The following is a 14,346-nucleotide window of genomic DNA, read 5'->3' on the forward strand; positions in this document are numbered from 1 at the left end:
AGGATGGACTGGTTGGATCTTCTCGCAGTCCAAGGCACTCTCAGAACTTTCCTCCAACACCACAGCTTAAAAGCATCGATCTTCCTTCGCTCAGCCTTCCCTAAGGTCCAGCTCTCACATCCGTAGGTTACTACAGGGAATACCATGGCTTTGACTAGGCGGATCTTTGTTGCCAGTCTGATGTCTGTACTCTTCACTATTTTATCGAGATTGGACATTGCTCTCCTCCCAAGAAGTAATCGCCTTCTGATTTCCTGGCCACAGTCTGCATCTGCAGTAATCTTTGCGCCTAGAAATACAAAGTCTGTCACGGCCTCCACATTTTCTCCCTCTATTTCCCAGTTGTCAATAATTCTTTTTACCATAATCTTGGTTTTTTTTTATGTTTAGCTGCAACCCGGCTTTTGCGCTTTCTTCTTTCACCTTGACTAGAAGGCTCCTCAGCTCCTCCTCGCTTTCGGCCATCAGAGTGGTGTCATCTGCATATCTGAGGTTGTTAATGTTTCTTCCAGCAATCTTAACCCCAGCTTTGCATTCATCAACCCCCGCACATCGCATGATGTGTTCTGCATACAAGTTAAAAAGGTTGGGTGAGAGTATGCAGCCTTGCCGTACGCCTTTCCCAATCTTGAATCAGTCTGTTGTTCCGTGGTCAGTTCTGACTGTTGCTACGTGGTCCTTGTACAGATTCCTCAGGAGAGAGACAAGGTGGCTTGGGATGTCCATCCCACCAAGAACTTGCCACAATTTATTATGATCCACACAGTCAAAGGCTTTAGAATAGTCAATGAAGCAAAAATAGATGTTTTTCTGAAACTCCCTGCCTTTCTCCATTATCCAGCGGATCCTATATTCCTAAGTACTGCCATTCGCTGTCCAAATCAAATTGACATTTGCTGTAGATATTAGAATATCCTGCCTTCTTTGAATCCTCTTGTTTAAAAGGAAGAAAGAATTCCCTGTTGCTCATTTCAGTAGATTCTTTACTCTCTGGATCTCTGCCCAGATTTCTTGCAGCTCCTCCCACTGAATTCACACAGTTCAGATAACTTCCTCCACTTTTATTTTTCCTCCACTGGGAAAAAAGGCTGCTCCAGTTTCGTCCTTGTTTATATGCCTTCGGAGATCATACAGCTCTCTTATTAATCCTCTGATTGGGAAAGGTAAGCCTTAGTTTCCTTCAAACAATGCTTCTTTTAGAGAAGCTGTGTTTGTTCTCCACTATAATTGGCCAAATCTGCAGTCTTCTCCGAACTCTCACAGCGTTAACCTTTTGGAGCAAAAGAAACAGGGGTTTGTAGCACTTTGATAAGTTTAGATTGGCATAAGTTTTCACAGAGCAAAATTTGCTTAGGGAGAGGCTTCCTGAGACCTCACTATGGCCAGGGGTCATGCCACAAAACAGATGAGTCTTCAAGTTATGATGGGATTTTGATGTGAAATTTGGAACAACATTAAAGCAAAGAAGTGTCTCTCCTTGCAGCTTCAGCAGAAAGATACCTTGCAACGGTTTGATGAAAGCTTACCTGACATCTTTATGGTTATTTCTTGATGGATTCCCAGAAATTGGGTCTAAAACGTACGTTCCCAAAGCTGTGAGAGTGAGGGAGGGCTGTGAGAGTGAGAGGAAGCCTCTCAAAAAAATGGATACAGGATGAGATCATGATAGTTTGTATGTGTATGTGCGCATTTAACAAGTCTAGTGCCTGTTTCTCTTTAGTCTCTCTGGCTATTTCCCTCATACATCTTAATTCCTCCAAATAATTGTGGCGCAGCTGACTGAGTGTCAGCTGCATTAAGATCACTCTGACCAAAAAGTCATGAGTTCGAAGCCAGCCCGGGTTGGAGTGGGTTTCCAACCAATTGTGTGTAGCCTGTTGTCGACCTTTGCAACCCGAAAGACAGTTGCATCTGTCAAGTAGGAAAATAAGGTACCACCTTAAAGTGTGGGGAGGCAAAATTAACTGATTTATGAGGCCATAAAGAAGACTCCAGAAAAGCATTCCAGCGGGGAAGCATGCGGGGAATGCGGAAGTGCTTCATCAGCGTCGCAGATGGACAATGAAAGCGACAGCTCCCTTGGCAGCCAGAAAAAGTTAAATAGCCTCTGTGTAGGTCTGTATATGTTTTTATGTCAAAAATTGGCATTGAATGTTTGCCATATATGTGTACACTGTAATCCACCCTGAGTCCCCTGCGGAGTGAGAAGGGCGGAAGATAAAAGCTGTAAATAATAATAAAAATTATATATAAATAAAAATGTAATGTTCGTTTGTGGGATTACAAGAACTCAAAAACCAGTGGGCAAATTGGCCCCAAATTTGGACAGCATACACCTAACAACCCAATGTATGCCCTTCACTCAAACATTTTTGATTTTGTCATTTGGGAGTTGTAGTTCTTGGGATTTATAGTTCACCTACAATCAAAGAGCATTCTGAACTCCACCAATGATGGAATTGAACCAAAGGTGACACACAAGACTCCCATGACCAACAGAAAAGACTAGGAAGGTTTGGTGGGCATTGACCTTGAGTTTGGGAGTTGTAGTTCACCTACATCCAGAGACCACTGTGGACTCAAACAGCGATGGATCTGGACCAAACTTGGCACAAATGTTCCATATGCCCAAATATCAACACAGATGGAGTTTGGGGAAATAGACCTTGACATTTGGGAGTTGTAGTTACTGGGATTTATAGTTCACCTACAATCAAAGAGCATTCTGAACCCCATAAACAACTGAATTGGGGCAAATTTCCCACGCTGAACCCCATCACCAACAGAAAATACTTAAGGCCATCCAGTCCAACTCTCTTCACCAGGGCAAGAAAATCTAATCAAAGCCCTCCTGACAAAGAGCCATCCAGCCATAGATATAGATAGATATATATGATTCACACACACACAGATATAATATCATCGATTTGAAAGGGACCCCTAAAGAAGGACAATGATATATTGCATATTCCAGAGCAGGCAAACCAGACAATCTCCACATTAACACTGACAAAGAGACAACAAGAAATACTGTTTACCCACAAGCATAAAGAAATGACATAGATTAGAAACCTTTACTTTATTTTCCAGATCAACAGACTGGGCCACAGCAACGCATGGCAGGGGACGGCTAGTAATAATAATAATAATAATAATCTTTATTTATACCCCACCACCATCTCCCCGATGGGGACTCGGAGCGGCTTACATGGGGCCAAGTCCGAACAACATATTACATCAAAATAAAACCAAAACATAAATAACAAGCAACATCATCAAAATTACATGAAAAAAAATAATTAAAAATTTTTATTCTTCCTTCCAATGCAATTATGTTTTTGAACGTGTTTGCATAGGATCTCCGGATAGCTTAATTCACTATGCTTGCCTGTTTCCCCTCCCCCTTTCTATTGAACAACCTTGTCGACTCTGTGCCAGCTGTGTCTCTCACTGCGTCAGTTCTCTCGCACATGTGGTGCTGTGTCTCACACTTGTGTTCCCTTCTCTAATTCAGAACGCATTATGCAACCAACATAGCGCTACCAGCACTGGGTCCCAACTATCATACTTTTACCAGAAGGGTTTAGTGGGTATTGACCTTGAGTTTTGGAGTTGCAGTTCACCAACATCCAGAGAGCACTGTGGACTCAATGATGGATCTGGACCAAACTTGGCATGGATACCCAATATACACAAATGTGAACACTGGTGGATTTCGGGGGAAAATAGACATTGACATTTTGGAGCTGTAGTGGCTGGGATTTATAGTTCACCAGGGGCGGCTCGTCCATTACGCGAAGTAAGCAGTCGCAGAACACTTTTTTTTGCAAGGGGCGCAGAGGCGCCTCTGTAAATGCCCCTCGACTGCCACTTGAGGAGCACCCCTCAGCTCACAACAGCCCTAGCAGTCGGGGGGTGGGGGGAGCATTGGCTTTCTTTCCTCACTGCCGGGCGATCCTCTGTCTCTCTCTCTTGGTCCCAATGGCTGAGGAGAAAGTCAGGAGAAGAGGTGACTTTTGGTGCACACGCCGGGGTCTTCAGGCATGCCTCCGGACCCAAAGTGGGCCAGGCAAGGGAGCAAGTGCAGCAAGTGTAGTTATTGGGATGTATAGTTCACCTACAATCAAAGAGCATTGTGAACTCCACCAATGATGGAATTGAACCAAATATGGCACACAGAACTCCCACGACAAACAGAAAATATATATCAATGATTGGTTGGGGGGGGGGGGGGTGCCAAAATACTGTTTGCTTACCGTTGAAAATTACCTAGGGCCGCCTCTGTAGTTCACCTACAATCAAAGAGCATTCTGAACCCTAACAATGATAGAATTGGGCCAAACTTCCCACACAGAACACCCATGAGCAACAGAAAACACTGTGTTTTCTGATAGTTTTTGGCGACCCCTCTGACATCCCCCTGGCAACCCCCCCCCCAGGGGTCCCAACCCTCAGGTTGAGAAACGCTGCTCTAGATTCTCCAGTGCAACTCTTAAGTTGACCATGTAGATGGTAGTGCACCATCATTCTGCAAAGTGCTTTACATTGGGAAAGGTAAGTCTTAGTTTCCTTTTTATCCATTAAACAGTGCTTCTGAACTCTGTACCAAGTTCAGAAACTCAAATTAGTTCAAACCATGGCAGACAAACTAGTTGCAAGAACATTTAGGACTGAGCATATTACACCTATACTACAGTCACTCCACTGGCTGCCAGCTTCCGGTCAAAGTACAAAGTGTTGGTTAACCTTTAAAGCCCTAAAAGGTCCAATTCAATCCAAGAAGCCTTAATTGGCATATATGTCACAAGAAATTCAATGTGCAGATTTGACAAATATGAATTGAATATGATGTGTGGGAATGAATGGAAGGTTGTATGAATGGAGTTAATAATTTTGGAGACACCAGTATAATATTAAGGCCTGCAATGACTAACTACCTGCTTGCTGGACTTGTTAATGAGAAACCCTGATAAGAACTGGGACAGTGATAAAGGAAATATTTGCAACATTCCTTATGTTAAGAAAGAAGTCAACACAAGCCTCGTGTTTGTCAACACCAATCAAGAAGAGTCAATAGCTGACCAGGAAACTGAGATGGAGCCAGGATGGAAGACGTCTATTTACAACTTTGGGACTACATCAACAGAATTTTCCTATAAAAGACTCAGTCTAATAATGTTCAATTTGGGGCCGACCTGAGGTGTCTGGTTCACCCGCTATGCTCTGCTCCATGGGAAGGAGAGAGATAGCGTACCTATGGAGAGTGGCAGATCTGCAAGGGAGCAGTCTGGTCACTTTGGGGCTTCAAGGGAAGAGAAAGAAGTGCACTTTTGGAGTCTTAGATTTTGTGCAGGGAGTCAGGTTCTGCTGTAGGGAAAAACACAGATCTGGTCCTTGTCATTGTTCTTATTTATTTATTTATTTATTTGCTGCGCTTATATACCGCAATTCTCAGCCCCAAGAGCGACTCATTGCGGTGTACAACATGGAAAAACAAGTGCAAATTACAAAACATAGTGTAAAATAATCCAACAATTCATCATTATCAGAAAAACATCTTATCAAAACATCAAAAACATCTTATCAAAACATCAACATTACTACAAGCCATTCCGAGTCGTCTCATCGTCAAACCCACAATCCGATATCATTTCCGTTGTTCCATTCCTATGGTCAAATTACCAGTCATTGCACTTCTTGATCAAATGCCTTCTTAAACAGCCAGGTCTTTAACTTCCTGCGGAATATCAACAGGGAGGGGGCTAGCCTGATGTCCACAGGAAGGGTGTTCCACAGCCGAGGAGCCACCACCGAGAAGGCCCTATCTCTCGTCCCCCCCCCAGCTGTGCCTGTGACGCAGGCGGGATCGAGAGCAGGCCTCCCCGGAAGATCTCAAAGTCCTCGTGGGCTCATAGGCCGAGAGGCGGTCAGTTAGGTATCTTGGGCCGGAACCGTTTAGGGCTTTATAGGCCAATGCCAGCACCTTGAATTGAGCCCGGTAGCAGATCGGCAGCCAGTGGAGCTGGTACAGCAGGGAAGTTGTATGCTCCCTGTGTCCCGCTCCTGTTAGTATCATGGCTGCCGCACGTTGGACCAGTTGGAGCTTCCGGGCCGTCTTCAAAGGCAACCCCACGTAGAGAGCGTTGCAGTAGTCTAAACGGGATGTAACCAGAGCGTGGACTACCGTGGCCAAGTCAGACTTCCCAAGGTACGGGCGCAGCTGGCGCACGAGCCTAAGCTGTGCAAATGCTCCCCTGGTCACCGCCGAGACCTGGGGCTCCAGGCTCAGCGATGAATCCAGGATCACACCCAAGCTGCGAACCTGCGCCTTCAAGGGGAGAAAGAAGTTTTGGCATTTCGGCATTTGGAAGTTTTGGCCTTATGGAAGTTTTGGAACTATGCGTTGGGAGGCTGCAGGAAACCAGGGTCTGGCCTAACAGGTGCTTCTCCAAGGAGGGAGAAAAGAATATGGTAATACTTGAATGCCTGAGAATGAATGCGTGTACATGTGTGTGAATGTTGAGTGAAAATGTAATTCCCCTTTGTTTGTTTGTTAACCAATGTAATTGTAAATCCAAATAGTTGCATAGAATCTGTATGTCTGTATGCCCAATATCATTCTTTGTCTAAATGTTTTCTGTAATCTGATATACCTTCTCACACTGGAAATTGCAATAAAAAGAACCTATGCTTCAGAGTCATTGAAATGTCATTCATGACATATACATAGCAAAGAGGTATAAAACACAGAACAAACCATAGAAAAGGGAACTTCACATTTGCTGCCCATTCAGTTTACAGACTTCATTCAGGAATCTCGCCACTGAAAGGCAGCAATTAAAATCTTGACAATTTAAAAACATAATTATTTTGTCTGAGTTATTGTAGTTTTTCAAGGAATCTATATTGTGTGGTAGTAAGCTACATCTTGGTTCCTGGTAAAGTGGGCTGTTCTGTCGCCGCTGGGCCTGTAAATGATTGTTTTTAAAACAGGACGTGCAACCTTTGCCCAACGGGAAGCCAGGGGGCCTAAGGAGAAGTTCTCAGAGGTTTCCACCACAAACAGTCTTTAGATGTATTGTCGAAGGCTTTCATGGCTGGAATAACTAGGTTCTTGTAGGTTTTTTTCGGGCTATAGGGCCATGTTCTAGAGGCATTTCTCCTGACGTTTCGCCTGCATCTATGGCAAGCATCCTCAGAGGTAGTGAGGTCTGTTGGAAATAGGAAAATGGGTTTATATATCTGTGGAATGACTGGGGTGGGGCAAAGAGCTCTCTGCTGAAGCTAGGTGTGAATGTTTCAGCTGATTACCTTCATTAGCATTTGAAGGCTTGGCTGAGCCTGGGAAAATGTTCTGTTGAGAGGTGTTAAGATGTGCCTGGTTGTTTCCTCTCTGCTGTTTTGCTGTAGTAATTTTAGAGTTTTTTAATACTGGTAGCCAGATTTTGTTCATTTTCATGGTCTCCTCCTTTCTGTTGAAATTGTCCACATGCTTGTGGATTTCAATGGCTTCTCTGTGTAGTCTGACATGGTGGTTGTTGGAGTGGTCCAGAATTTCTGTGTTCTCAAATAATATGCTGTGTCCAGGTTGGTTCATCATGGCTGACTTCTCTGGTTGAAGTAGTCTGCAGTGCCTTTCATGTTCCTTGATCCGTGTTTGGGCGCTGCGTTTGGTGGTCCCTATGTAGACTTGTCCACAGCTGCATGGTATACGGTAGACTCCTGCAGAGGTGAGTGGATCCCTAAAATTACAACTGCAAAACAGCAGAGAGGAAACAACCAGGCACATCTTAACACCTCTCAACAGAACATTTTCCCAGGCTCAGCCAAGCCTTCAAATGCTAATGAAGGTGATCAGCTGAAACATTCACACCTAGCTTCAGCAGAGAGCTCTTTGCCCCACCCCAGTCATTCCATAGATATATAAACCCATTTTCGTATTTCCAACAGAGCTCACTACCTCTGAGGATGCTTGCCATAGATGCAGGCGAAACATCAGGAGAAATGCCTCTAGAACATGGCCCTATAGCCTGAAAAAACCTACAAGAGTCTTTAGATGGCTTGAGAAGTACAACAAAGTCTTTTATTGGTGAACAATCAAACAGAAACTCCTCTTGCCTTAGGTAAATGATTCCAAGCTTTTAAGCAACTGGTGAATTCCTAATCTTTCCCACGAAGGGCAAGCAACTGTCTTCAATAACTTCTTCTTCAAAGGAAAATCCCCCTTTTAACTTCTCCTACGCTGACTGAAATCTAACCCTTACTGATGTGGGACTGCTACTGGGTCGAATTGTGTCTCGAACACCGAGTGGACCTACCAGCAAGGCAGTAGATGTTCTCCAGCTAGAGTTCTTTAGTCTTTAGGGCTGTTTTCCTGGAAATTCTTAAACGTTGAAGCTTTTGTACAGGGGAAGTTTACACACGTCCTGTACATAGCTTTCCTTGCTGAGACTAACTAAAAAATGGCTCTCTTCCCCTTCCCAGTTGCCCTGAGCAAGGGGCGGGACCAAACTCAACGATGATGGGCAGGTGACTTGCCCTATAACTGCAACCAAAAGAAGGCACCTATCTGCAGAGTCCCTTAAACCTAGGACTGCAAACAAACATCCAATGCAAAGCGAACAAAATTGGAGCTCCTGGTACATCTGTACCAGAACATGGGCAGTGCAGAAGAATAAGCGGGATGGAGTCCAGCTGTTCTGTGCTACAGGGGCAAAGCCTCTTATCACTGTTTTAACTGTGGACCTTATCACATTGGGATTTATTTATTTTTTGTCGTGTCAGGAGCAAGTCACTTCTGGTGTGAGAGAATTGGCCGTCAGCAAGGACGTTGCCCAGGGGACGCCTGGATGATTTGATGTTTTTATCATCCTTGTGGGAGGCTTCTCTCATGTCCCCGCATGAGGAGCTGGAGCTGATAGAGGGAGCTCATGCGCCTCTCCCCGGATTCGAACCTGCGACCTGTCGGTCTTCAGTCCTGCCGGCACAGGGGTTTAACCCACTGCGCCACCGGGGGCTCCTATCACATTGGGATAGAATCCGTTTATATCAGTATGCATGCCATATATTTTTAGGACAGGATGCATACTGTATTGAGATGGGATACATACTCTCCTCATCACACCTGATTATTACAATTCTTACAATTTGAAAATACTGCGCTTTGACTCATCATAAGCACCATGGAAAGCTGCCCCCCCCCCCAATCTATTCAAAACACCCCCTACATCACTCTATGACCTTTTAAAAAGTATCGCTGCTGATGGGATGCATACAGATTTTCCTATCACCCACAAAAACAGCAGTTCAGCAGTGGAAGAATCTATAGTCCTCAGTTCTTGTGGGTTTTTTCGGGCTATATGGCCATGTTCTAGAGGCATTTCTCCTGACGTTTCGCCTGCATCTATGGCAAGCATCCTCAGAGCTGAGGTCTGCTGGAGCTGGGAAAAAAGGGGTTTATATATCTGTGGAATGACCAGGGTGAGACAAAGGGCTTTTGTAAGTTGGGCTAGGTGTGAATCTTTCAACTGACCACCTTGATTAGCATACAATGGGCTGACTGTGCCTGGAGCAAGCTCTTCTTGAAAGGTGATTAGATGTCCCTGCCTGTTTCTCTCTCTGCTGTTTTCTGTGAACCCCACCTCCTCCAAGATGAACTGAACCACCTCAACTGGGCTCTCCAGGCCAATGGATACTCCACCTCAGACATCAGAAGAGCTGCAAGTCTGAGAACAAGCCACGAGAATAAAGATGAAGATCCACCCAGAGGAAAAGTGTTCCTGCCATACATCAAGGGAACCACTGACCGCATAGGGAAGCTGATGAAGAAACACAACATACAAGCAATCTACAAACCCACCAAGAAAATCCAACAAATGCTATGTTCAGCAAAGGAGAAGAGGGATCCTCTCACCTCTGCAAGAGTCTACCGTATACCATGCAGCTGTGGACAAGTCTACATAGGGACCACCAAACGCAGCGCCCAAACAAGAATCCAGGAACATGAAAGGCACTGCAGACTCCTTCAACCAGAGAAATCAGCCATAGCAGAGCACCTGATGAACCAACCTGGACACAGCATTTTATTTGAGAACACAAAAATGCTGGACCACTCTCACAACCACCATGTCAGACTACACAGAGAAGCCATTGAAATCCACAAACATGTGGACAATTTCAACAGAAAGGAAAAAACCATGAAAATGAAAAAAATCTGGCTACCAGTATTAAAAAATTCTAAAATTGCAACAGCAAAAACAGCAGAGAGAAAAACAGGCAGGGACATCTAATCACCTTTCAAGAAGAGTTTGCTCCAGGCACAGTCAGCCCATCGTATACTAATCAAGGTAGTGAGTTGAAAGATTCACACCTAGCCCAACTTACAAAAGCCCTTTGTCTCACCCTGGTCATTCCACAGATATATAAACCCCTTTTTTCCCAGCTCCAACAGACCTCACTACCTCTGAGGATGGTTGCCATAGATGCAGGCGAAACGTCAGGAGAAATGCCTCTAGAACATGGCCATATAGCCTGAAAAAACCCACAAGAACTGAGTGATTCCAGCCATGAAAGCCTTCGACAATACATAGAATCTATAGTGTTAAAAAAACACAATTAGAATTCTGTCTGCAATTAATCTGTTTTTGCAACTATTTGCAGACAGATTCCAACGAAATACTGATGTGACAGGATAAACTAATTTGAAATCATTCTCAAACAGTCTCAGAAATGGAATATTTCCTAATGTGATGAGGAAATCCTAGCACTTAAGGCCTGTTTTTTTACTAGAGCATTTGACCCATGTTAATTTTAATATTTGTATGTATGTGTTTTATCCTGTATAATTTCTGCAATGTAAATCGCCTAGAGCATCTAGGATGGAGGGCGATTAATAAGTAATTAAAGATGATGATGATGATGATGATGATGATGATGATGATAAGGTCCCTTATTGTACCCCGCTCCAAGCCATGAGGAGAGGCAGGTAATAAATAAATAAATACTTGCTATTATTATTATGCTTGCCAGAAATAAACCATGTAAGGTTCTTGTGGGTTTTTCGGGCTATAGGGCCATGTTCTAGAGGCATTTCTCCTGACATTTCGCCTGCATCTCTGGCAAGCATCCTCAGAGGTAGGAGAAACGTCAGGAGAAATGCCTCTAGAACATGGCCCTATAGCCCGAAAAAACCCACAAGAACCTAGTGATTCCAGCCATGAAAGCCTTCGACAATACATTAAACCATGTAATTTTGCTGGACGGTTACCTCCTCCCCTCAGTTGGATGTCTGATAATGTATTTGATAGTGGTGCAGATCACATTCATATTTCCTCATTTATACATTTTCCCCAAAGATGGCCAGTCGAGAGAACTACCTTCGGCAGGACTGGCAGATGGTCCATGGTGTTCCAGTGGTCTGCGCATTTTCCTTTGATTGGGACAGAATTGAGAATTTCCAGAGTCGACCTGATGATATTGTAATATCGACATTCCCCAAATCTGGTGAGTTTTCAGTGTCAGGGAAAAGGAAGTTTTCCATTTAAGGGTGCTGTCTGAAGTGACCATCTCACTTTATTTAATAGTGCGGTCATCCCAGATTAATAACTCAGGAAACTTACAGGGAGTGGTCAACTCCCTTGTTTAAGGAGCTTCATTGGCTGCCATTCATCTTCCAGTCCCAATTCAAGGTACAGCTTCTTGCCTATAAAGTCCTAAACGGTTTGGTACCCAGCTATCTTCGTGACCGTATCTCCCGACATGAACCAGCCTGAGCCCTTTGATCTTCGGGGGAGGCCTTCCTTTCGCCCCTGCCAGTTTCACAGGCTTGTCTTGTGGGTACAAGGGAGAGAGCCTTCTCCTTTGTGGCCCCCCAACTCTGGAACTCATTGCCCAGAGAGATTAGGAAAGCCCCTATCTCAGAAATCTTTAAAAAGAATCTCAAGACCTGGCTCTGCCATTGCTCTTTTGGGGAGTAGCCACACTATCTTATTTATTTATTTATTTATTTATTTATTTATTTATTTATTTATTTATTTACCTTACTTATATACCGCTGTTCTCAGCCCGAAGGCGACTCACAGCGGTTCACAAAAAATACGAACAGCAAAAATTCAGTGCTACAGTATAGAAACAGTTAACAACCTAACACATTACACAATTAATAAACATTTACTACAATACCCATTCACTGTCGTCTCGTCATCAAAAACATGTTCCAGATTTGTCATCCATTGTTCCATTCCAGTGTTCATTAACCAATCATTGCACTAATTATTCGAACGTCTGCTCAAACAGCCAGGTCTTCACCTTTTTGCGGAATACCATTAGAGATGGTGCTAGTCTAATGTCCGTAGGAAGGGCGTTCCACAGCCGAGGAGCCACCACCGAGAAGGCCCTACCTCTCGTCCCCGCCAGCTGAGCTTGAGAAGCAGGCGGGATCGAGAGCAGGGTCTCCCTGGAAGATCTCAAAGTCCTGGTGGGTTCATAGGCAGAGATGCGGTCGGATAGGTAGCTTGGGCCGGAACCGTTTAGGGCTTTAAAGGCCAACGCCAGCACTTTGAATTCAGCCCGGTAGCAGATCGGTAGCCAGTGGAGTTGGCGCAACAGGGGGGTTGTATGCTCCCTGCGCTCCGCTCCTATCTTAGACTATTGCTCCTTTCAATGTTTTCAACGTTTTTGTCCTAGGAGTACACTTCTTTTACGAAGGCCTGTTCACTACCGCACTTCTCTATGAGTTCTCCCTTGCAAATAATCTGCTCCTTTTATCTCATCCTGAGTTTTTAATCATTTTATTGTACGTGCGGCCTGCTCATTGTCATTATGATTGTTTATTGCATTATTATGTTTTGTGTACATTGCTTATTGTTTTTTATTTTACTATGTTGTTGTTTACATTTTAGTATTTCTTTTATTGTATTTTATTTCATTGTAATTTGCTGTTTGGGCTTGTCCTCATGTAAGCCTCATGAGTTCCTGTTGAGGGAGATGGTGGCGGGGTATAAATAAAGATGATGATTATGATGATGATGATGATGATGATGATGATGAGGGATTACATCCCAACTCTGCAATACAGCCCATGCACCTTTGATTAAAATGCTTTAGCAAAAATTTACTGACTTGGCACATGGAAGAGGAAATAGTAAAGGATTCTATGGTTAGATGGGCCCAAAATATAGGCCAAGAGATAAAAATGTCCCAGTGGGAAAAGACATGGAAGATAAGAATGAAATACACGACATGTCAAAACCTAAAGGAAAATGGGTTGTTGTAGGTTTTTCCGGGCTATATGGCCATGTTCTGGAGGCAATTTTTCTCCTGATTTTTGCCTACATCTATTTTTGCCTACATCTATGGCAAGCATCCTCAGAGGTAATGAGATCTGTTGGAACTAGGAAAAATGGGTTTATATATCTGTGGAATGACCAGGGTGAGACAAAGGACTTTTGTTTGCTGGGGCTGGGGCTAGCTGTGAATGTTTCAGCTGATCACCTTGATTTGCATTCAATGGCTTGGAAGCGCCTGGGGGGGAATCTTTTGTTGAGAGTGATTTTATGTGCCTGTTTGATACTCCACCTCAGACATCAGAAGAGCTGCAAAACCGAGAACAAACCACGAAAGTAAAGATGAAGATCCTCCCAGAGGAAAAGTGTTCTTGCCATACATCAAGGGAACCACTGACCACATAGGGAAACTGATGAGGAAGCACAACATACAAACCACTTACAAACCCACCAAGAAAATCCAACAAATGCTACGTTCAGCAAAGGACAAGAGGGATCCTCTCACTTCTGCAGGAGTCTACCGCATACCATTCCACAGATATATAAACCCATTTTTCCTAGTTCCAACAGACCTCACTACCTCTGAGGATGCTTGCCATAGATGCAGGTGAAACGTCAGGAGAAAAATTGCCTCCAGAACATGGCCATATAGCCCGGAAAAACCTACAACAACCCATGAAAGCCTTCGACAATACACTAAAGGAAAATGTTTATAAAATACACCTGAGATGGTATCTCTCTCCAGAGAGACTACCTAAGATGTATAATTGCTCCAACAAATGTTGGAAATGTGGGAAAGAAAAAGGTACATTCTACCACACATGGTGGACTTGTAGCAAAGTAAAAAAATACTGGAAACAGATCCATGTATATCTTGAAAAAATGTTAAACACAAACTTCAAAATGACACCTCAAATGTACCTTTTGAATATGCCCGAGGAAGAATTAGAAAGAAAATTTAGAAAAAAATTGTTTTACACCACAGTGGCAGCTCGAGTAGTGTATGCTAGATATTGGAAAACCCCAGAGATACTTCCTTTAGAAGAATGGGAAAAATATATTA

General features: G+C 43.7%; 1 protein-coding gene across 1 annotated transcript in view; it reads left to right on the forward strand.

Annotated features, from left to right (window-relative positions):
- The first annotated feature begins 1,022 nt into the window (after positions 1 to 1,022).
- Positions 1,023 to 14,346, forward strand: part of LOC132778444 (sulfotransferase 1B1-like) — a 34,248-nt gene continuing 20,924 nt past the window's right edge. Inside the window, exons 1-2 of the mRNA XM_060781385.2 lie at positions 1,023 to 1,163; positions 11,355 to 11,502. Of these exons, the coding sequence (XP_060637368.2) occupies positions 11,355 to 11,502 (148 nt within the window). The 5' untranslated portion in view covers positions 1,023 to 1,163. The remainder of the gene's footprint in view (positions 1,164 to 11,354; positions 11,503 to 14,346) is intronic.

The sequence above is a fragment of the Anolis sagrei genome, chromosome 6 (genome assembly GCF_037176765.1).
Source record: "Anolis sagrei isolate rAnoSag1 chromosome 6, rAnoSag1.mat, whole genome shotgun sequence".
Classification (NCBI taxonomy): domain Eukaryota; kingdom Metazoa; phylum Chordata; class Lepidosauria; order Squamata; family Dactyloidae; genus Anolis; species Anolis sagrei.